Source organism: Xenopus tropicalis, chromosome 10 (genome assembly GCF_000004195.4).
Source record: "Xenopus tropicalis strain Nigerian chromosome 10, UCB_Xtro_10.0, whole genome shotgun sequence".
Classification (NCBI taxonomy): domain Eukaryota; kingdom Metazoa; phylum Chordata; class Amphibia; order Anura; family Pipidae; genus Xenopus; species Xenopus tropicalis.
In genome coordinates this window covers 30,992,716-31,018,178 of record NC_030686.2, presented here as the reverse complement: position 1 = coordinate 31,018,178, position 25,463 = coordinate 30,992,716, and the positions used below count along the sequence as shown (strand labels likewise).

The 25,463-nt window shown below is 37.7% G+C and overlaps 1 protein-coding gene across 4 annotated transcripts in view; it reads left to right on the top strand.

Annotated features, from left to right (window-relative positions):
* The window catches only part of slc39a11 (solute carrier family 39 member 11), a 202,560-nt gene that overhangs the window by 18,823 nt on the left and 158,274 nt on the right, over window positions 1–25,463 (top strand). For 3 of the 4 annotated variants that reach the window (XM_012966622.3, XM_031894095.1, NM_001016721.2), the window contains exon 4: window positions 7,987–8,145. The exons of the other annotated variant lie outside the window; for it this stretch is intronic. In XM_012966622.3, coding sequence (XP_012822076.2) covers window positions 7,987–8,145 — 159 coding nt within the window. The remainder of the gene's footprint in view (window positions 1–7,986; window positions 8,146–25,463) is intronic. 4 annotated transcript variants of the gene reach the window in all.

The following is a 25,463-nucleotide window of genomic DNA, read 5'->3' as shown; positions in this document are numbered from 1 at the left end:
GATATCAGTCCACTTGCACTGTTTCATTTTAAAATGAAATCAGGGGTAATTTTTTATTTAAATATGTTCGTTTAACATTTATCCATTCTGTATCCCTACATTTTCTTTAAAAAAAGTTATTCAGTTTCGCAAAGAAGAAAAGGTGATTTTGTTTTTATGATGCACTGACGTTTATTCAAGTTCAGGGCACAAAATACATTTGCTGAGTCCGAAGTGCTCTTTGGAATGTTCTAAAATAGGTGTAATTTCAATCCCAGGAGGTATATTTTTCTGCCATATGACTATATGTGCTGTTGTCTGGTTTTATTTTAGCCATTGAGTACCTTTACCACAGGAAGAAAGTGCACTTTAGTTACAGAGGGCAGCCCACCCATTACTGGCCAGCCTCTCACACACAGTTCTGCTTTATCTGAGACAGTGCAATTTAGTTCCTTTTGTACAAGTCTGCAGTACTCAGCCTGTGACAAAAATTGCTTTCACATCCATCAGATTTTGTTCAACAATGAATTTTTTTACGAGAGTTTTCTTATTTTTAAAGGAAATATAGTTTTGCATGTTTATAAGGTATAGCCATCTATACATAACATTTATTAGATTTATCTAAAGCCAGTAGCATATAAAAAAACTGGTCTGTGCAAAAACATTTTTTTCCAGAATGCTCATGCTTTAATTTCCCCTGTGGCTTTGAAAAAAATTTGAAAAAAAAACCCAAAATTGATGAGCCCTAAGAAGGGCAAAGCCGTTGTATAGTTGTGATCAGCAAATCCCCAGTAGGTCTTTACCCTATATAGTATTCCAAGAGAGTGAAATAAATTGGGTTTCTTGTCAGGATTCCTTTTGCTTTGTGTTACTTGTTTCTGCAAGTAATACATAATGTTGTGTGTTAACAGGTCATGCTTCAAATCCATCTAGTTTTTAGATAACTGTCATTCAAAAATAAGCTGGCATTTGAAGGAAATATCAACGCTGACTGACCCAGTAAAAATGCCTCTCTAGAGTTAAACAATATTTGCAATCAGAGTTAGAAATACTTTTATAACAATATGGGATGCTATTGCAGCATGCATATTATTATACATTCATCTTTTAATGTATCTTTTCAAGTTTTTTCACTCTACTGTATGTTTATAAGACCGACCAAGTTTGTACCCTTTACTCTGAAAAATAGGCATGCAAGGAGGACACACATTGAACTTTCTAGCGGTTTAGGTAGGCACAGTTTGCAAAAGGGCCCTGTATTAATAGAAGGTAGTAAGGACCAGGCTACCTTGTGCCAATTGGTGCTGTACTCACTGCAACTTCGGCCTTTAAGTTTGGCACTAGGTGCATTTGTGTCCTGGGTCAACATAAATGACCTCTGATTTCATAGAACACAGGGGGTTCATCTGAGATTAGAAGAAAGTTTTTGTAAGGCTTGAAAAGAGTTTTTACAGTGATAGCTCTCAATAGAGACAAGTGAATCTGTTCTGTTACACTTTGCTGAAAATTTACGAAATGGCAAAAATTCTCACAGTCAATGGGCATTTCTTCATGGCTACCGCACAACTATTTTTTTTGCAGCCATTGAAGTCAATGGGCCTTTTTTCGGAGAGATACATGCCAAAAATCGTGCATGTCAATAGCTATAAAGTTGTATAATTCTCTTCATGAAGCAGTTTTACCGAGAGACATTTTATGTTCCAAGGTGGACCAACAAGTCTTTTTCAGGTTTAGCTACGATGTAACAATATAACTGCCCCTTTTAACCCATTTGGTTTTCTTATTTACAGTACCTTGGTTTCAGTGCTTCACTGTATAACATGTTCAGTCTTGATTTATTCAGATTAGTCGTTTTTATATTTTGGCATTCATTGCAAGTCCTTTTTACTCTGCAGGCTCTTAAATTTGTAGAAAAAAAACTGCTTCCCAACTGAGTTATCAAGACACTGTTCCCTGTGTGAAATTGATATTGAAATCTGCATGACAGTTGGTTCCTGGGGCTTAAGTTAAACCTCTTCAAGTTGAAAGAGCCACCTACTATTTAAAGTTTTACATTTAAAGTAATTCTCTAAGAGATGGAGCCTTTAGACATATTAACAATAAGAGCGGCTCCCCTCCAGCGCAGATCATGGATACATTGCTGTTTTCAGAAATGGCAGATGAAATTGAGAAGAAAGGAACACAAAAAGTGACTCAAATGATGTTTCACGATGCACGACACGCAAGCATAAAAAAGACTTTATTCTTTCATTTATACAAACTTTAGGTTCTTCAAAGTTATGCTGTGCCATATAAACAGCATGTGATTGTTCAGCTGCTTTTTATTAAAGCTAACTTAGAGCTTATGAACATGTGAGCGAATGTCCCAGCACAATGCCATGTTTGTAATTTCGGTTTATAACTTTGCCAGAGTGCAGAAAATTATAAAAAATAAGGTTGCGTTTCAGTTACTGCCCCAAATACAAATGATGGGTGAATCCAAACCTTAAATTCAGACTATCTGGGACAAAAAAAGAGAATCTAGTTAACCCAGGCAGCTCACAATTTCAGCACAAAAGATTTAGTTAAGTGGTTTGAATGTAGTATGACGGAACTAAATACATTGTACAACTTTTTGGTCTTCATTTTTTATATACATTTGTACATTCAGCCGCTCTTACAATATGTACTTAAACCACTAACTGATTCTTAGAGACCCACAAGAAACCAGGCCTAATGACTCTTACATTAGGAACGCAGGAAGAAACTCAGGCTGTCCTAACCAAAGCACCAAAGCAGATGGAATGCAATTTGATGCTTTCCACCTACATTAGACACTTAGCCAGGCCTGAATTTGTGGCGAGGCAGAACAGTGGAAAGGGAGCAAGATAGCAGCTCCCAGTAGATATCAGAATAGAACTCAATAGTAAGAAATCCAAGTCCGGCTTGGGACTCCTCCAGTTACATGGGAGTAGGAGAAACAATAGGTTACCTAAAGGCTCAGATGTGTAGCGCTGGCTCCTTCTGAAAGCTCAGACTCGGGCACAATGCACTGAGATGACTGCCTACACACCATTAGTACAAATAACAAAATACATTTATTGATTCAAGAATAAAAGTTTAAATGGTAGAGTGAATTATTTGCTATTTAAACAGTGTGATTTAGAAATAAAAAGTATACTATAAAAAGCATTACAGTACGCCTTTAATAAAAATAGTACTGATCTCTGGGATGGACAAATAAAGCATTCATGCTTAATGCATTTTTCATGATCCTTACAAAATAAATTGAGAACTAATAAAACCTTACTGTATTTCTGTGTACCAGAGAAAACCTCTACTACAAAGTTTTAATTCACTGTTATACCTTTTGCTTTGTGCTCAGAGAGCGGCCTATGTCACCTGTGAAGTTCTCTCTGGCCTGGAGGCATACAGCAATAGCAAAGAGTCACTGGAACATTTTTTTTCAGAGCTAAATTCCCCACAACCTATGAAAATATGGTGCATATATTATGCAGACAGGAAAATGCTTACATTGGGGATCAAGGTTCTAACAACAGGGATTGTAGAGCCAGAAAATTCCAGGGGCCCAGTATTATGTAGAGCCCGCGTTTGATCAAAATATACAAGAGAAAAACCTTAAGCTTGCTAAGGCTTACTACTTGTACACTGATGGCAATGGTATCATAGCAAAATCGCCAGTGCGAGGGGGATTTCTGGAATAAACACTGTATATTATTTGTAGAGTACAATGCTTTGGTTAATAATTCAGCAGTTCACTGGTTTTTCTGTCTGTTACAAATTAGTAGTAATGATCAGTGGCAAAAATTTTCTCCTGCCAGATCACACTTCCCCCCCTCTGTTTGAATCATTAACACATATTATTAATAATGCATGGAGTTTAACAAGAAGCTATCTCTTGGGAGAGGTAGGGCAGGAGCTATTATACTAGGCTGTTCTGCTGGGAACAAAGAATCCTCACTTGGTCTGCTTACCTCCTTGAGAGCATGAATGTCTATTATGTTAAAAAAAGGGAATCTTTAAAGAAGAGTAACATGCCTGGGCCGTCTTCTCTTTATAGACTGCGTAGCCTTAGTTTCCAGTGCTAATTTTTGTCAATCTCTTTGCATAATTAAGAGGTAATTGCAATGGAGAACAGATTTTTATAGTAGAAATTCTCCCATACATTTGAATTCCTCATCTGATGTGCGCTCTGTTCTCCAGCTAACAGACACCCATTGACCTTTCTGTCGGTTTTACATATTTCAAAGACTTGTTGTGGCAGAAAGCTAAACTATGATGAATTAAAACTTCTTTAGATCTGCTCTTTTTGGCCTTATAAGTAAGTGTTCCTGTAGTAGCTGCTGCAGTGCTCTTTTTGGAATGGCTTGCATTAAAAGGGAATTCCCCCCCCCCCAAAAAAAAAATACATAGCATTTACTGGTCACCTGTTTTAAACACCTTACTGGTTGCTGCACCTGGGCAATCTTTTTCCCTTTTATTATATATGGGAAGATATATCGCTAAGTTTATATAGTTAATAATGTACCCAGGGCCGGAACAAGGGGTAGGCAGAAGAGGCAATGGTGGGGGGTGCCAAGCAGGTACCTCTTCTTTCACCTATCTCTAGTTCCGGGCCCTTAACAGTAATGGAGATCGTGGACTAGGGATGGAGTCACAGGTCCTTAACTTCCACACCTCGACCGCAGGGCCCCATGGCCAGGGGTTTTCTCCCCATTAGCCACTGCCCAGGTCATTATTTAATCTTCACTAAACTTACCTTTAGTATTAAGTATACAGACAGGTAGCATATTCTTTGCATATGTTGATTCGAGAGGCAGTTTGCAACATCTCAGTGAGAGTCGTGATTTTAAAAGTGGTGTTGGGATACTTTGAATACTTTTGGCCGTACAATGTAAGCTAACATCATTACAGATCATTTCAGCATATTAGCTTTCCATTGAAAATTAATTCCTTATTATCATTGTATTATCTCTTTGCATTGTCATTAGCTTCCCTACTAACCACTTCTGAGCTTTATTTCTGATCTTTAATGGCAAAATAAAGTGATGTCATTTTATTTATTTCCTGTTATTCATATAGCGCCGGCACATTTCTGCAGCACTTAACAGAGATTTTTCATCATTCAAATTAGTCCCTTCCCCAGAGGAGCTTACAATCTAAGGTCCCTATCACATTCACACATACTATGGTCAATTTAGTCAGAAGCCAGTTAACTTGTTTGTAAGATTTTAGAGTGTGGGAGGAAAGCAGAATACCCGGAGGAAACCCACGCAGACTCAGGAAGAACATACAAATTTCTTGTCACTGTACTTTTTAAATTCTCTTTAGCTTTTTAAGTTGAAATAGTTTAAGGTAGTTTCCTATTTTGCATAATTACAGTGAGGAATAATCTTCTTACTGACTTTGCATTCGTTGAGCATTCTTATCTCCCACACTCGGCTGTTTAATTCTATTAAAAACCTTTTTTGCTACAGTATAAAAAACATTACAGTAAGGAGAATAGGCTAGTTTTGTGAGCAAAGTAACATCTTGTTATGCTAAATGTTTTACTGATCCTAATGCATTCCATTTGCAAAGTTATATAACCGACAGCTGTTCCAAACACATCTATGGTATTTCTATGGACACTCCTGTCAGAAACTGAAATTGACAGGCCTTGGTGTATAAGCATCCATAGACTGTTGGGGACATGTTTAGGTGGTATGTGTTTGCCTTTAGTCCTGTACACATTTCAAAGCATATGTACAAATCTCAGCGGGAAAAATGGTTACTGTAGAATCCTTTTCTTTATCTATTTATTTAGTGTTGAAACCAGGTGGATATAATATGATCTCCTTGGCTAATGTTAACACAACCTCTTTGTCCATTCATACTTTCACTCATCCATTAATTCAGTTATGATAAAAAAATTCTTAAGAAATACATGAATTAGTACACAAGGGGACTTCTGAACAGAGTATCTCTTGTGCAAAGGAAGCTTGAGGGTGGGAGCAGCGGAGATGAATAAGGTAGGTTTTAGTTCTCCTTTAAAAGAAAAGGAAAGTCATTTTGCCATTTTACTGCCAATTGATTTGCCGCATTAGAACAATTAGAGGGGGGAGCAGGAGAGAGGAGAGAGCTGTGCAACCTCTGGCCACGGGAATTAAGGATGTTTCTGGGAGAGGAAGTCAGACACCCGAAAAACATGTTTACAAAAACGGAGACAAGACATCCTGTGTTACTTTTGATAGAACTTCTGTGAGTGCTTATTGCTGTATTTCCATAGACTTTTCCGATAAAGCTTACTTAGTTTTTACCTTTCCTTCTCCTTTAAATATAATTATGGCCAATGATATCAGGAATTAATTATTTTCATATTATAATAATTATTTTGCATATTGCCCATCACATTGCCCCTCAGTCCTCACAGTCTATAATGCACGTGAAGCCAATGCATGGCATGGTCATCAGGTCCCCTATTCTGATGCATAAACAATGCTTGTCTTAATAACAATGTAAATAAAAAGGCATCCGACTGCTTGTTGTGATGGTGACGGTGACTTCCAAGACTGAAGGAAAAAACAATATAATAGGCGATAGTAAATATGTAAGTCAGGAACTCTGCAATGACAGAAGTGCTTGCACTTTAGTAAACCTGCTCTTGTGATTTTTCTGGCGCAGACCATTATTGCTGTCTTATTGCACTTATTTATACTAGATATACAATGACCTGGATAAATAGGTCATAGTCATAGGCTACTCATCCTAATACCTGTAGTACAGTTTACTGCTCCGATTGCCTGTTTTGAGTGAAGGAGAAATACTAAGATTAGAAATGCATTATGGTACTTAGAGATTGTTCCTTCCTTCTCATGAAATAAAAGTATGTTTCTAAAGCACTTGTTGAAAGCTTCGCTTGAGTAAATGCAACATAGTGCGCTTTACATAAATTCTGCCTTCGAAGTTCAACTAAGTCTGAAATGTTTTGTAAATGGAAATTTTCCTGAACCTTCCACCCACGTTAATGTTATTATAATCTCTGCAGATGTTTTTGTGTTAATAGCAGAAATAAGAGATCGCTCCGATATGATTTATACTGTTTCATTTCGTAGTGACGCATGTTGGTGTATCCTGTCATCGAGTGTAATTAAAGATGCTATTGGAATTCTATATATTAATGCTACAATTTAAGAGCAGATAAGTTTAATTTTTCTAGTCTTCGTTTTTCTTCCGACTGCTCTAAAATAGGCAGAATTAATCAATCTTGGATTTCTAGGTTGCTCTGTATGTTGAACTCTAATCCTGTGCTAAACTTGATTATAACGCAGTCTGACCTGTCTAATGCAGCTTATTCTTGTGAAGAGCAGACCAAGTTCAGAAATGTGTAATGGAAATGTAAACCTAAAAAATGTTTTTGCCCAATAAATAACATTGAAATTCTAAGCAACATTCCAGTGTCCATTAATTTCAAATTTGCAATAGTTTAAAAGTTTTAAAAGCTGAATCTGTTTATCCATTTCTGTTCCCTTGTAGTTCTATCTTTTGAAATAATGCAGCAAAAGCCAGCTGATTAGCAGACCAGTGAAGTCTAATTTGCTACATTTACGTAAAAAATATATTGAAAAGTTAAGTTGTTTGGAATGTCATTTTCTTTCATTAGGCACAATTTTATTTTGGGTTTATGTGCCTTTTAAACAGGTGTGGGTAGGCTGGAGGCAAACAGGTATATAAGCAGAAGGCTCAGTAACAGCTTTCCTTGCTTTATAATGCCAGCTGGCCAATCTGCAATACTGTTTGCCAATGTCATTAGTTTTGCTATAAAACCCAGAAGTAACACATTCTGGTTGTTTTTTAACTCTTTTGATGCTTAGGCTACAGGTGCCATGCTACTTTGACACTATTTGGTCAAGCATATAGGAAGGAGTAGCTATAAATGTGCCAAGCGATGAACGAACAAGAGATATACATATATCAGCACTGCCATGTATGAATGAACTGTTTGACAAGTTTGCTTTTGTCTTCCAGGTGATGCTGGCTGCATCCTACTGGTCTCTCCTGGCCCCTGCTATTGAGATGGCTGAAAATTCCAACCAGTATGGCAGCTTTGCTTTTGTGCCTGCAGCTGTTGGATTTTTGGTAGGGGCAGGCTTTGTATACTTAGCGGACCAACTGATGCCAGCTCTGGTAAGTCTCCATTTTGTGTGCAGCTCTTGATGGGATCAGCACAAATAAAAATTTGCATTGATTATTGTTATTTCAGTATTTCCATCTTGGCATCTTTTTAGGTGTTTTTTAAGGTGTTGCATAAACCAACACCTAATTTTCATTCTATTTAAATTCAAGAGAATGTTCAACAGGTTATGGTAACGGTACATGGGACATTTTGTTTTATCACAATTTCCTGGCTAAAAATTTTTAAAACACACTACAAATTTTTTTACAGAGGGTCAATCACATTATTCTGCCTTTTATTTTCTCACTGTTTGGCATACAAAATATTTATAAATGCTTATTGCTATGGCAATATAAGATACTGTTGCCTTGCATTGAAAAAAATGGTGCTTTTGCTTCAGAAACACTACTATATTTTATATAAATACCCTGCTGTGTAGCCATGGGGCAGCCATTCAAGCACAGAATACACAGCAGATAACAGAAACGCTGTGCAGAATTCCATTGTATTCTACAGAGTTTATCTGTTATCTGCTGTGTAACCTGCGTCTTTCTCCTTTTTAGGCTTTAAATAGCTGTTTATATAAACTATAGTAAAGTTTTCCGAAATAAAACCAGTTTTCCCAGTGCAGGGCAACAGTACCTTCTATTTTAATTACTTCATAACACATTCCTTTTTTAGTGTTACTGTTCCTTTGATATATTGTCTGCAGTCAGTGTTCTCATTGTTGTTTAAGGGAGCTGCTAGAATATATGAAAAGTCACCCTATAGAGAGTTAAAATACACCCCCACAAACATTCTGAACGGCCAGCAAATCCATCTGTACAGAAACAATTCAAGTGGAAAACATTGCTTTAATATTTATGTATAACATTACCAATTTATACCACTACATTGCTCACAAAATATATAAGGAGACACTTGAGACACTCGTGCTTTCATAAACAAGCGTAAGATAAAAATATAACAATATAAAAAGTACTGTCTATGTCAAGCTAAAAATGTGCAGAAAAAATATTTTGTTTTAGTTGGAATGGGAAATATTCAGATCTAAGCATATAGTAATAAATGCCATTTGATATTTAAGTGAAAGAGTCATGGCCCACCACTTTGTAGCAGTTGTATGTAGAAGGAAGGTAAAATAAAATAAAAAATTCCCTACAAATGTATTTATTTTTTTTAAAGGGGCTACAAATGCTTAATAGTGCCTATAATAAAGTGAACTGGTTTAGGAAAAGAAACAGGAGCTATGTGATAGTGTCAAAAGTAAGACAAGCTGGTGTCAGGGAAACAAACTGTAGCTATGTGATATTGTCAATAATAAGGCAAGCTGGTGTCAGGGAAACAAACTGTAGCTATGAGACAGTGTTAATAGTAAGGCAAGCTGGTGTCAGGGAAAGAAATAGGAACTATGTGGATAGTATCAATAGTAAGGCAAGCTGGTGTCAGGGAAATAAACCATAGCTATGTGATAGTGTCAATAGTAAGACAATTGGTGTCAAGGAAATAAACCGTAGCAATGGGATAGTGTCAATAGTAAGGCAAGCTGGTGTCCGGGAAAAGAGCTTGTACCTAGGATAATCTCCATGGTAAAGCAAAATGGTTTCAGTAAGGGTGGAGAAGTGTGTATGGGAAGGCAAGGTGGTGTCATGGGAAAGGGCTTAAGCTATGTAATTTGTCTATAAGTGAAAATAGTGTCAGGGGAAGGTGCACAGTGTTTAAATGGAGCCATGTGTGGGGTTTTTTTTGTGTCAGCCTGCTACTAAAGGCTACCTTCTGGTTGTTATAAGTGACTAGACTAGTAGACTTTGCACCCTTAATTTAATAACCCCTCTCAATGACAAGTTAAAGGACAAGGAAAATGAATTTCACTGGGGGTTACAATCTGCTAGACAGTGGTGCTGGATTTCTATAAAAATGCACCCATCTGGTCCATATTGTGTCTGAGAGCCAAGTTACCATCTTGGCTTCTTTTGATTTCTTTTGCTGTGTAAGACTGTGACTACACTACACTGTCCATATGTTTCATTCTGGATAGCCAACGTGTAAGTTACTGGTGTGGTGAATTCAGCTGCGTTCGAAATACATAGTCAATATTGGGTATCTGTCAGTTTATCCAGGTAATTATACATTAATTATTAATAATACATGTTTAAGCGGCATTTTGACCTCCCGTGCATGTAGTTGACTGTAAAACACCCACTACTCTCTACATTTTGATTCACATTGAGTTGAATGAGAAGCACTGCTGTTCCCATTGCATGGATATTTATCACATTAAACTGTACATTTTCTACAGATAATCGCTAGCCCAGAGGACTCTCTCGCATTTTTCATTCACATCATGAAAGTGACCACATCGATCAAATGACGAAAATGAAATAGAATACATAATGAGCGATATGAATTATTAAAGGACAATTTTATAGTGTAAAACAGCAAACATTAGTATAACCAACAAACCAAAAGGAGGAAAGGTATCTGTATAGAGTTATAGACCATACAGGACATGCAGGTCTCTGTCACTGGTCTGCTTTCTGGGGGTTTTGGGGTAATTTTAGGTGTTATTACAGTTTTGCTATAAAGGCAATATTGCCCATTAAGCTGCAAGTCTCAGCTTCCCCATAAGACCTGTTTAGCTTTTTAGTTACAATTGTATCTAAGTGCAGGTGTAGCTTGTTAAGATTTCTGGGTTCTCTGCCAAAAGCTACTTTTTAATTAAGTTTGAGAACCATTGTATCTTTTTAAGTGTTCAGTGCAGGAGATCAAAGGGAAATGAGGGACTTTTCAATAAGAATCCGGGACTGCGGGCTGAGCTTTTAAAAGTAGAAGTGTTGTTGCTCTTGAAGGACAACAAAAGGAATTTTTAAAGCTTATTCCCCAATTTTTGGTATTAAGATTTGCTCCTAAAAGGGAATCATTTTGCATTTGCATTCTGGCATCATTTTGCAGCAATCATGGCTGCCATCTTTCATGGACACAATGTCAGTTCCCCTCTTTCTCTGAGCTTAAACATCTTCACTATCTTCAGGTTAGGGTTCAGTTCCTTAGTTCTAAAGGTGTGGAGCCTCTTGTTGTTTGTCTTTTTCTATGTAAAAAAGATCTTCCACTACAGAGCCAAACTGGGTTGGCGGGGCATCCAATCCCTGCTGGCGCTCCCCAGCTAAGCTCCCTCCCCAGATCATGCCTGAGATATATATAATGCTGCCCCACTATCTGTCTATAATGTCTTCTAATGTTCTTGTAAAGAGTAATCATGTCTCCTTGATGGCATCTTTTCTCCAGAGACAACTCGCAGTGTTGTCAGACAGCGGAGGATATTATGAGTTGTAGTTTCTGTAGACCTTGTAATCTGTCATTCAGATCTCCTTGCTCTAAATTAACTGCTCACTGGAAAAGAATTTCCAAGAATTTTTGTTGCCCTTTTAATTGATCAGTTTGGGGTAGAGCGCTACAACAAAATGAAAATGTTGCTGCTGTAGTAATTTGAATTCATTGCTGTGCAGTGTTCCATAAGAGCCTGTCAGACTCATATAACTAGTAGCTGGCATTAAAGTTAATATGGTTATTAGGGTTGTCAGCATTGCATTCTTTTTTAATAAAGGACGAACGACTAGGACATTTGACAGGGTATTTAATAGTCTATTGTTGTTGTATATTATTAGTTATGTCTTATCTTGACTTGCACACAGCCTGGTATTTTGCTGCTTTCACCTAAATTACATAGTTTGCAGATGTTCTATTCTGTTGTTTAGCAAAAATGTAAGACTTTGGATCTAGAGTTGTGTCATTATGTTACTGCTTCCTTTATTGTACAGTGTTCAGACACACAAGGACCTGTCAGACTCATCTACTAGTAGCTATAGTATAGTTACTATTGTTATCGCTGTTGTCAACAATGCACTCTCCTTAAATAAACACATAGGTGCATTTTTATTATGATTTATATTCATTTTATCACCTGTGATGTTGCCCATAGCAACTAATCAGATCTTTGCTTTTGTTCTCTAACTTGTAGATGACTGTTCAAATCTAATTGCTGATTGGTTGCTGTGGGCAACATCACAAGTGATGTTGGCTTATGCACTATAATAAATATGAGTATTTGACAGGGTTTGTTTCATGATTTATCGTTGTTGATTATCAACCATCGCTGTGAGTGATGCGCTGGAGTTTTGCTGCAGTTGAAATTATACCTAAGCGGCATTATGGAATAAAATATCAAGGAGGAAATCTGAGCAGAAAGTGTAGTACATCTGTCATTAGTTTGCTGACAGTTGGATACTTCCCACACAGTTTGAAAATGTCAGAACTCAGGCCATTTAACTTACCATCAACATGTTGTTACCAGGCAATAAGGCCGGATAATTATTGGCATTAATGACACATGTTAAGAGTTGCATTTGTGAAATGAACAGTCATGGTTTGTAGAGAGAAGTGTTGCTGTGTTACCTGATGTTATCTGATAAAGTGTCAGTTCCTTGCCTTGGACTAGCCCTATTTTGATTGCTCTATATACTGAAAACTGTATGTAATAGTATCTCAGTGTAAAGAATGACTGTCTGTCCCACAGGGATCTTTTCCAGCATAAAAAAACACACAATATTTTGTATATAACTAGGATAAAATACAGCTCAAATCTGTATATCACTAATGCATGAATGAGCTTGTTTTATACATTGTACAGTTTTCCTTCTATTACATCTTTAAAATGCATTTATGCCATGCGGAGTGGTTGTGGTTTCCTTGCATCAGAGGTAACACTGAACAAGGCCTTTTCAGAATACAGAATGACATAGGATCCTGATTTCTAAACTGGGAAAATGTTGTGGACCTACAGTCCAGCCTTTTCATTTCTTAATAATGCCAGTCAGAGCAGTTAAAAGACTTTCTAGTGCCTTTGCTTTGACTTTCTCCACCTTTCAATTAAAACCCCATATGTTCTAATTGTTTACAACTCTAGATGCCTTGTAGGTGGGTAATCTGGCAGTGAAGGAGTCTCTTTTTTCATTAGATGAGAGGAATCATAGTATAGCAACACATAAATGACTGTGTGGTGAGAAATTGCAACAGATTGTATCAAGAGCCTGGCACAAAGGAAAAGAAACAGACTTTGTGTGGTGTGGGTGAGAATGTTCCTGTTTGCCAGAAATGACTGATAGTCACTCAGTCCTTCTTCCAGCTTCTGCTTCTTTGGTTCAGCAGAGATCATTAAAATTAACTGAAAATTGATTTTCTAAAATGAGAGCTTTTCATTGTGCCATTAATATTTACACATTTAATAGTATGCTACCTGTATCCTCAAGGCAAACTTGTAGCATTTCAATGTTTTGCTGAACAGGAACACCCAGAATAAACTTAAGAAACCGCTGTATAAATTCAAATATGGAATATTCAGCTTAAACAACAGTAATGTTGAAATATCTGTACCATGCCATACCTAAAGCATGCTGTGAAGTTTTATACTTAGATTGATACTTAGATCTATACATAATGCCAGACACTGGGGCCACATTCATATTTGCTCCGTTATCCAATCACACCGGATAAACCATTGATAAACAGCAATAAAGACACTCTTCTTTCATATGTATATATATATCTCGATAGAGAGTGACGGCACACACAGGAATTTCCACACAAGGTCATCAAGTGAAAGTAAACAGGTTTATTCAGTCCAACGTTTCAGTTCCTAATTAGAGCTTTCGTCAGGGACACACAGGGTTGTTGGTGTCCCTGACGAACGTTCCAATTAGGAACTGAAACGTTGGACTGAATAAACCTCTATTTACTTTCACTTGATGACCTTGTGTGGAAATTCCTGTGTGTGCCATCACTCTCTATCGATATGCTATTACAATTTTGCACTGGCACTCAGGTATCATCCTATGCTGATGGTGTGCTGCTTACTGGCTATATATATATATATAATATATAGTCATGACTCACATGAACATAATGGCATTAATGGTGTACCAGTGAAACGCCCTACCACACTAAAGGTAAGCCAGCACATTGTGGCAGGTATTGAGGTTATTGTATAGGGCTGCCCATGTCACTGGCAAGTTCTAGTCAAATGACCCAAATTTATCTGAGGTCAAATTTGTATCCACAGCTGGATGTTGCATGTTAAATACAGGTATGGGATCCTTTATCCGGAAATCCATTATCCAGAAAGCCCCTAATTACAGGAGGGCCATCTTCCATAGACTCCATTGTAATTAAATAATTCAAATTTTTAATAATGATTTCCTTTTTCTCTGTAATAATAAAACAGTACCTTGTACTACTGGGTTGATTTAATGTTTAAACAATTTTTAGCAAACATAAGGTATGGAGATACAAATTAGGGAAAATCCCTTATCCGGAAATGTAAAAACACAGCATTTTTGGATTGGCTACATCTGTAACAGATTTACTTTTTTGTTTTGTGTGAGCCCCCCCAAACATAATGTCTCAAAGTTAATTTATACTTTGCGTCCTCTCTTTTTCTCCAAACAGTTTCATTCTTGGCTTAACCACACAGATATCTCTTAATATCACAGTAATTAATTATTCATGCTCAGTAGAAACATCCTGGGGCTACAGAATGCCACCAAAGAGTTTAATTTAATCATACACACTGATCACACTGTCAAGCCATTCAGAAGACAAAGCGTGGTTGGCTGTGGATAGAGAGGTTAAAATAAATGTAATGTCTTTTTGAGAGTTCCAATTAGAAATAATATTGCTGCAAAGAGATTTTTTTTTATATGAATGGGTCTATTGGATGGGCTGTACCTGTAAGTCTGCCATTTGCTGATCAGGTGTGGCACACATTACAAATATATTAAGGTGCTTTTAGACTTTACAATATCAATATCTTGCTTTTTAATGTCATCACTTTAGGGCGGCATTTACTAACACTTGATTTTTTCGGTTTGGGTTCTTTGATGTCCCTTTTACAGCTGGAAGGTCTTTCTTTGCTTTGTGGTTTTAGAGGTTTTGTGGGTTTTTTGACACTGGCTTTTGTACGACAATAAAAAAAATCACAGTTTCCATACGTGCTTTTTAAATCTTTCGATAAATGACTGATATTTGTGGAAATGAGTTGTGGTTTAAAAAAACTATAAAACCAGGAAAATCTAAATGTTGGGCCGCATTTATAAAAAGGTGAGAGGTTTTGGGGGGCAGCCCTCTGGTGCCTATATTTTCTTTTTTTATTAAAAAAGAAAAAATGCCCCCAGCCTCAGCCGCAGATTTCCATAGGAGATCCGGCAACAGAGCTGGTGGGGGGGGTTGGTGGGTCGTGGTGCTCTGTGGAAGTGACGTCATGTACACGCTGCTTGTGTCCTAGATATATCCCTGCCTTTCTCACCTAAGTTGGAGGTGGTGAACTTCTGGTCACAATATTATTGTACAGCGCTGCGGAATATGTTGGCGCTTTATAAATAAATGTTAATAATAATAATAGCATGCAACACAACTGAAAAATGCCGGTTATGGTGTGTACACGTTAGGGCTCATGTACCATGCGTCTCATAATCAAGCAGGTTACTTTAGAATTTTCCCTTTTGCTGACTGTTACAGATCGATAAAAATAACAATAAATGTCATTTATTTATAAAAATATGTATATGAAAGCTGTTAAAATGAACTTTGATTTTACAGCCCATGTTTAACAGTGCTCTGTTACTGAAGGTAAATCTGTGTTTATACATATGACTGAGAACTGCTTTCTGACTCCTTAAAGGAGAAGGAAAGGTAAAAATGAAGTAAGCTTTATCAGAAAGGTCTATGTAAATACAGCCATAAGCACGCACTAAGTCCTCTATCAAAAGAAACACAGGATTTTTTGTTGCTTGGGTATCTGACTTCCTCTCTCAGAAACATCCTTAATTGCCGTGGCCATAGTCTGTGCAGCTCTCTCCCCTCTGCTGCTCCCCCTCCCATAAGAATGCTAAGAACTCCCTCCCCCCACCCTTTGGAATGTGTGATTTCAGCTGTAACTGCTAGAGCTGGAGCAGGAAGTTATTTAAAATGGCAGCTGCAATCTTAAGCAAACGGAGAAAGCTTCTAGGGCTTGATACTCAGGTATGGTAATGCTTTCTGCAGAATAAATATATTGTTTTAGGTGGCACTAAAGTGGCAAATCTATTGGCAGCAAAATGCCAAAATGACTTTTCTTCTCCTTTAAGGAGACACAGTGTGCATGTATTGTAAGGCTGAGGTACTTCAGGCAGTTCCCATTTTCCCCTTCATTTGGGCGGTTATACATTCAGGTACATGTGTAGGTTCTGTGTTTGCTTTAATTTGTTATAAGTACCATACATGATCTGTGTTCTTCTGCTACATGGATTGTATTTTGTAACACACAGCACAGTAAATGCAGGGCAGAATACTCGTGTACAGAAGAAATAAATGGCAGAACAGAATTACAGCATAGAAAAAGAATCTCTGCCAATAACATGGAACATCATTTGCTGGAGGCAGAGAAGTAAGAAAGTCTTTTGCGAATTTTAATAGTTTTGTACATACCAAGAAGTGGGATGTTTGCAGTTGATGTTAATTTGTTGTTTTTTGTAGTGCATTTTGGTTATTTTGTTTAGGGCTGAAAATGTCACCATTAGCTTGAGAAATCACATTTTGCCCTTGTAAAATGTTGAGAGTAATACAGTAACATTGTACAATGAGAGTAATACAGTAACAGGGACATTTGGTATTTCTATTTAAATTATTGCTATGAAGGAAGGAATATTAGTGGTAAGTAATGCATGAATCTTTTGATGGAACATGTCTTTGCCATCCTCAAATCTGTTCTGAAAATGTTACTTAGATCAAAGGAACACAGGCTGCCTCTGCCATTTGAGGGGGAAATATTTTACCCGCTCCTTTTTCTCTCTAGTTTAAGAGTGGGACACTGCAAGAAGAGATGTCAGATACAATCAGGCTGGGCAGTGCAGACAAGTTTTTCTATTCATGACTAGTTAAAAACAATTCCAAATCTGTAATACACACTGGAGAGGGAATCTCTTCACCAACTGATTGAACTGGTGATAATGAGGCACAAGGGCACACCTCTATGCACAGTAATATATGAGCAACGGAGATGTGGCAAGGGGATTATAAACCAATATGGTTTCCTGGCACTGTTCTTTATATGTTAAATTTGGGGGGGACAGCACTTTGCATGTGACTCTTTCTTCCAAAGCCATCTTCTCTGTCCTCTGAGGACTGGAATTGTGTATATGTGCAGTAAAGTAATTCTTTCGACTAGGTAGTATTTTAGCAATTTTGGACACACATAGCCTTGTTTTGTACCCATAATACAATTTATTCCCTCATAATTCCATTGTATTTGCAGCTGTGCACTAAAGGAGAAGGAAGGTCTATGTAAATACAGCCATAAGCACTTACAGTAATGCTGCACTATCCTCTATCAAAATAAACACAGGATTTCTTGTCTCCTTTTTTGTAAACATGTTCTTAGGGTATCTAACTTTCAGAAAAATCCTTCATTCCCAGGGGCCATAGTCTGCGCAGTTCTCTCCCCTCTCCTGCTCTTCCCTCCCATAAGAATTCATAAAACTCACTCCCCCACCCTTAGGAATGTATAAACTGAGCTATAATGACTACACTGCAAGCAGGAAGCTAGGAAGACCAAGCTAAAATAGCAGCTGCAATCTTAAACAAACGGAGGGAGCTTCTAGGGTTCTTTACTCAGGTATGGTAATGCTTTCTGCAGAATAAATATAGTGTTCTAGGTGGCACTAAAGTGGTGATTCTATTTTGACTTTTCCAAATTTCCTTGAGAACAGCAGGAATGATCATGCGTGTTCCTGTAGTCTTTAATTTGGCTTATAGCTCATCTTGCAACAATATTATGATCATAGAGCAAATTTGAGTGCTGGTAGTGTCTAAGGAGTTAAAAAGCTGTATACCTTTTCTAAAGCTATAATATTAGACAAGATTCTGTTTGTCTGCGGCCACTTCTTATAAGGGCCCCAGGGTCTGCTCCTTAATTTGGTTTGGTTCCTCATAAAACATTTGGATTTCCCCTCTGCTTTCTCTCTGCTTATTATTCCTTGATCTCTCATTTGGATTGAAAAATGCAGGAAAGCCAGTGTGGAACTGAATCTTAACCTAGAGATCATACAGCTCTCTACAAAGATACATGTATCTTGCATTTTAGGTGTGGTTGCAACATTAATCATATTAGATCTTCATTTAACCACCCAGTCCTACCTATGTGAATTTAAATTTACTACCATTCAGCCTTTTATTCTTAATTTTATATTACATATACATTGTATATTGCTTGGTGTTAAGAGTTTGAAGCTCCCACCTAAAGTTTTCCAGTTAGTGCAAAAAGTTTGTTAACAGAATGAACATTAGAATTAGAACTCAGTGGTTCTGGAGCTCCAAAGGCAACTGCAAAAAACAAAGGACAACCTATTATTTCATGCCAGCTCTAGGCTATATAAAGCAGGGCTCTTTGTGAATCACTGACCAGTCCTTTTCAGTGCAGCCATTATAAAACATTGATTTCACTTCCAGAAACAGGAATACATTGCAAACTGTGTGGCTTCATGTGATAAAACAAGCCAAGTAATTTTTTTAAAGGGTTGCCTTTTGCTCTTTATTGTATTTGGCTTACTAACAGTTAAACCTGGGCTTTTGTTCCAACCTGACCTTGAAACTTGTATGAAGAAATGGGGCACCTCTTCTCTGCAAGGGAACAGCTGTCAAGTCAAGTATAGAGAAATCTCTAAGTGATTTGACTGTTTAAAAGCGTGAAACCGATGTTAAAATGTCTCAACGGTGATGCCCACCTCTCCCTCTCTCTCCCATCACAGCATTCTGATGTGGCTGTATCCATGGCAACTTAGTAAATGGCCTTGGGAAGAAGGAGAAAAAATATCCAAGCATCACTTAGAAATGCTTATCGCCCCCCCCCCCCACACATCCTCCTAAATTTTAAAATGCTAATTTTACTGGAAATGAAATGAAAGGAATGAGTGCAGAATGGTCCTGATGAGCCTGTCCAGTCAACAGTGAACAAGTTAGTTACTCATCACCACTCCATACTCCAACCAGGAAACCTGTGCAGCAGCTTTTGGACACCCACTCATTTTTTGTATAGTCAAATGTTAAAGGTACAAGTTCACTAACAATGAGTGTGCTTTTGTATAGAAGACCATATTGCGCCATTAACGAATGTATGATGATGCTACATAGCCTGCAATGGTAAGACTTGATTAGGGTTTTATTTACAGTCGACATGGATTACCTTGGAGCCCAATGGAAAACACAGGTTAATGCAAGGCAATGGAGGCGTATATGTCACAAACCTGTGTGCCATTGAGCAGATGAAGAAGGAAAGAAGTTTTGTTTTTGTGATCATTAGGTGGAGTGATCGTTACAAACGTTACTCTGACAAAATTGAACAACCTGGAATGTAAAGAGTTTCTAATCTAGGGTCCTCTAGAGGAAACATTCATTTTGGAGGCTTATGTCCCCACATCTAATCCTTTTCATTCAAAATGATTTCTGGCTGTTTACAGAGCCAGGAGTAGCTTTTTGTAACGGAAAGAGCAGAGGCAAGCTGTTTAATCTCATGTTTACATGGACAGACCCAAATCCTGCTCTGCATCTCTTTAAGTGGAGGATTTAGGGGGCGACGGTTTATATCATCTGTTTGTCGGCAGGGAAAGGATTTGCTAATAAGATATTCGCTGCTGACTTATCCCCTGGCAGGTTTTTTTTTTGGAAATCATTGCTATGCGAAGAGAAACTTGTGTCTATTTGTCATTGTGAACCAAAGTTTTTTTTTTTCTCTTATGTAGTGTAATATGCTCCAGGCAGATTTATTTCAGAATCATTTTATGGAGTCCCTGCAAATTGTTTTACATTTGGGTTACAAATTATTTTACTAAGCTTAGTTCATATGAAGATATTTAAAGTTCTTGTTCTATTAGGCAAATTGAGATGATGGTTAACCACATGCCACTGGTATATTTCACCCTTTACTAAGTGTTCCTACAGTTTTATACATGATAATTAAAATTACGCTGCCTTATGCTAATAGCAATAGACCTTTCCTGTTCCTTTACTTCCTGCTGTCTTGATCATTAATGTGAAAGGTAGCCATACTGTATTCATTGGTTGGATACCTCAGAGTAACAGCCTGTGTATGGGCCTTGTTGGGCAGTTTTAAGATCTCTTCTTTTCCTGGTGTTGGTCAGGAATCACCATTATGGCTGGATCTATCATCTCAGTTAAAACACATAATAAAAAGGTTTTATGCTCACATAACTTAATAAAGGGAATTCTGTTTCCGTTGGTAGAGATGCATATTCTTTGTTGCTGAATCACAGCAGCTTTTAATATCCATCAAGCAGAACATGGGTTCGGGTAATAGTATGTGCCTAAAGCCGGCCATACACGCACTGATATTCGGTGCGTGTATGTCGGCTTGAAGAGGCGATCGATATCGCAAAAGGCTGTGGATATTGGTCATCTCGTTAATCGGCCAGGTTAAAAGATTTTGGCGCCTGAGCAAAATCTATGTTCAGGGCTTAATCGGCAGATAGAGGCAGAATTCCTATTGTTTCTACCCCCATGTCTGACAATTCAGCCCTGAAAGTCAGTGGAGGGTGGGAACGATCTTTCCTGCGACCAGTGGTTGCACAAAAGATTATTATTGCTATGTGTATAGCCACCTTAAGTGTAAATAAAAGTTTTAATAGTAATTTAACCCCCTAATTATCCCATAAGCTACCATAACATTTTGTTTTTACTGACCTAGCCCTATCTTTTGGGGACATCTGTGAATTATTTTTCTGATGACTTGATGACATGTTTATAAAGATAGCAGTGACCTTCCTCCCTCTGTAGCCAACTGTAGCACTCTACCTTCCTTAACTTTGCTAAGAACTGAGCGATGTATCTGTAGGTGCACAATTTGTTCCCGAGACTTCCCGTGTTTTTAATTTCTTTGCATCTGTGAGTTTTCTCCAAATCCTGCATGCTGGTGTTTTTTTTTTTTTTTTTTAGTAAATTGTATATCAGAAACAGAAAATGAAATAATTTGAGTAAAAAAATAAATATTGTCACTCAGTAATCTTCTATGGTTGTGTGTAATAAAGCTGAAAATCTACCTGCTGGAAAATATATATGTGCCCTGGCTAACTTGGGTTGGATATAGTGTGCCTGGAGGGATATGAAAGTGTTGGGACGTTACTACAGGTAACTGTCAAAATAAAAACATCTCTCTGAGAATTGCAGCTCAGTTATACATCTTGCACTGGTCTAGACCCATCAGTGTTCATCTTAAGCCACGGTTTCCATTTCTAGAGCGCAGCTAGTATCATTTTAGCTTACTTCGCAACATTTGCGAAAAAAAATGCAAAGAGGGACAAGAATAAATTGCACGCATGGTGCAACGAAATTTCTTTGACCACACCCCCTATATATCACTCCCATCTTACAAAATTTGAAAGGTTGTTTAAAGTTTGAACACATTTCTGGGGGTATTGGGGTCTTGTTTTATGTGTTATTACAGTTTTGCTAAAAAAAAGTGAAATTGCCCTTTACAAATTGCAGGCGTTGACTGTTAAGTATTCTGGACTTTGCCCAAAGCCTACTTATCTAAGTAAGTCTGAGAAACTTTGTATCCTTTGTATCCTTTTTGGACAGTTGGAAGACATGCTTTTTTACCTGTGAACCACATTCAAATGTAAAAAGACATGGGGAGCAACACAAGCATGAGAAATGTACCTGGGGTACCAAATAAGGGCTGTGATTGGCTATTTGGTATTCCCTATATGGACTGGCATCCTACAGGAATCTCTGTTTGGTGGTTCACATGGTTTTTATTCAACAAAAACTTTCCTCCATGCCAGGAATTAAAAAATAAGCACCTGCTTTCAGGCCACAGGGAGCAACACCCAAGGGGTTGGTGAGCAACATGTTGCTCCCGAGCTATTGGTTGGGGACCACTGCTTTAGGATATGCCGAATTTGCTCCAGCTTGAAGGTCATTAAGTTTTCTTCCTGTATTGAACTTTCAATGTTTATTATTTAATAAACCTTGGTTAACTGCTTGATTAACCTTCCCCCTCTTGTGATGCCTCTACCGTTATCTTAAACAAACGACTTTGGGGTCCTGCAGCCCACAACAACCCAAACACATTTCCTGGAAGTAAAAGGAACAAGGCAGGCTAGACAGCAGACTTGCACTGAAGGGGTGAGCAATAGCATAGAGCTGCCCCAAGCATTAATACAAGGATACTAAAATACTTTCAGGCATGGGCTGTTTTTCATATTTGCACCTACTGTTTTTGAAAATGTTGGACTTTATGTTTACAAGTTAACAGTAGTGGATATTTTGTAGTAACAAAAGTGTTTCTGCTTCCACATGATTGCTTAAAATGGCAAATGTAAATGCTGCCTGGCCATCATACATCAGAACCTGTCAAACTTCCACTTGACAAGCACCCAATAGGACTAATCCACTAAGTTCTGTTTATGCATGTTCCTACTCATCAGCGTGCCATATGCTCAGATTTTCCACCTGTTCCTCGAAGCCAAGATTCATTTGAATAACAGGTTTATGCGCTGGCTATTTTGATTTTAAAGGGGCGCTAAAACTAAAATATGGCCTTATAAAAAGTGAAAAACCATATGGCATTAGTTACATAAAAATATTTTAAAGTTCCCACTGCCTTATAAAGCCTTATATATTTCACATTTTTTGTAGACTTAGAGAAATGCAAATGCATCTTTAGCTTGTTAGGTTGGAACCCTGATACAGAATCTTATTATGTCAATAATTTCTGATGGCTTTCATCTCTCTCTGCCTGTCTGTTTCATAACTCCTACTAAAAAACCTGTATAAATAGCAGCTAAAGCCTCAATAAAACATCCCTTCTGACACACACACACACACACGTATGGGATCCATTATCCGGAAACCCCTTATCCAGAAAGATCCGAATTACGGAGTCCCATAGACTCCATTTTAATCAAATAATTTAGATTTTTAAAATTGATTTTCTATTTCTCTTAGTAATCAAACAGAACATTGTATTTGATCCCAACTAAGATATAATTAATCCTTATTGGATGCAAAACAATCCAATTGGGTTTATTTAATGTTTTATTAATTTTGTAGTAGACTTAAGATATGGAGATCCAAATTACGGAAAGAGCCCTTATCCAGAATACCCTTGGGCCTGAGTATTCTGGATAACGGTCCCCCCCCCTGCAAAAATTCTTTGGAGGGGAGCACTACCTGGGTGCACACTTTTTAAGGTAGACGAGTATTTGTGGAGGGTGATTTCTATACACCAGACCCCAAAAATCTGCTTCCTCCTTGCTTCCACAATTGTCCACAGGGGTTTGCCTTCTTTTTGGTGTCTGTGACACTGTAGATGCACTGTATGCTCTGGTGTGCTACAAACTGACTGTTTAAATTACTAATTACCTTGTGTCATGACATATATATATATAGATAGATAGATAGATAGATAGATAGATAGATAGATAGATACGGAGCTACTGGGGCATCTTTAGAGACACACATCTAGCCTTGGGCTAGTAAATAAGTTGTTTGAGTATTTCTAGCCTACCTTTTGTCAAACTTTAGTTCCCCTTTATAAGTGACATTAGTGGCAATGAATATCATAGTTATAGCCTGAAAGGCTGGCCGCACACTTTGGTGCAACAATATAGACACTGCAAGGAGCTGGCTCCAACTGGCATTCTACGCCACCCTGATTAATATAATAGTATGTCTTCTAATTTGACTTGTGCCCCCCCCCCCATGCACCCTGCCAGGAATCCTTGATTATGAATATTTTGTCTTTATTATTACAATCCTGAATACTAATACTCTTGTTATCATGCATGTGAGTAAAAATGAGAATTATCCCCATGGAAGTTACCAGTCCTTGGGTTTAAAGCATTTACATCCTTAATGGAAGACCACAGTATCATTTTACACCATAAACCCCATGTTTATATGCTGCATACTCTACAGAAAATGCCAGGCCCTTTGCGATAAGAGTAATTTCATTCGCTTACACATGGCTGATTCACATCTGGCAATAGAGTCTGGTGAGTTTAAAGACAGTTTCCTTCTAGAGACATCACATTCTGCCCAGGCTGTTATTATCCCCCATAGCCAATTAAATGAGCAGCTCAGCAGGGGGAATCGTATATTTTCTATTGTATCTGTTCTTTGTGCATACTGCACGCATCTTTCAGCCTCAGCAATCTTCCTCTTAAAGAGTCCATTTAACTCGAAATACACTATTCTAGTCATACTAGAATAATAGGGAAAATAAGTCCAAGTTATAAATTATAGATAATGCACAAAAGATGCTAAACAGAAGTGGGACTTATTAACTTATGTTTATATTCCTATACATAATAACCCCAGAAATGACAGTATAATTACTACAGGTACAGGTATCGGACCCCCTTATCCGGAAACCCATTATCCAGAAAGTTCCGAATTACGGAAAGACCATCTCCCATTGACTCCATTTTAATAAAATAATTCACATTTTTAAAAATGGTTTCCTTTTTCTCTGTAACTTACTAACAGGCTGGTGGCTGGTTGAATCAACTTGCTTTCATTTCAACTAAAAAGGGATAAGTATTCTTTACTAACTTTATCAAAACCATTGTGTTTTTTTAACTGTTGGGTTTTATTTATTTTTTTCATAAGTAATTGTTGTTTTTGGAGCTAATTTACAAAGTTTGTGGGATCCATAGGCTTACAGCAGGTTACATTCCCTTGTAATTACCCTCAGCTTGAGGAGGGTGGGGTTTGATTAGTTCACCTTTACAGACTGCATAAATAGAACCACAGGCACTCTAGTGGAGCTTGCTCTGGTGATAGGTGCTCTGTAAGTGATTGCTCTTTAAGTGGGGGTTCTGTAAGTGGAGTTATAAACTCAGGGAGTTAGTGGGGGCTCTGTAAGTGGAGTTATAAACTCAGGGAGTTAAACACTAAGGGAGTTAAAAACAAGGTAAAACAAGGTATTTACTACAAGTCCTTACACCTTTTTTTTTTTTGTTTGTTTAACTGTTCTTGTAACTGGGAGAATGAGTTGTAGCAACATTGAAGGTCTGACACAGTGCACAGCCTGCCACATGTATGCAGTTGTGGAACAACAGTTCCAAAGTGCATACCTCTGTTGTGGATGTGAGCGAATTGCCACTTTAGAGGCTCGCGTTAGAGTCCTAGAGGAACACGTTGCAACACTGCGTTCAATCAACAATCTTGAGAGGGGTCTCTTGTTAACTGAACAAGAACTAGTGGGGTCAGATAGTAGGGGGGG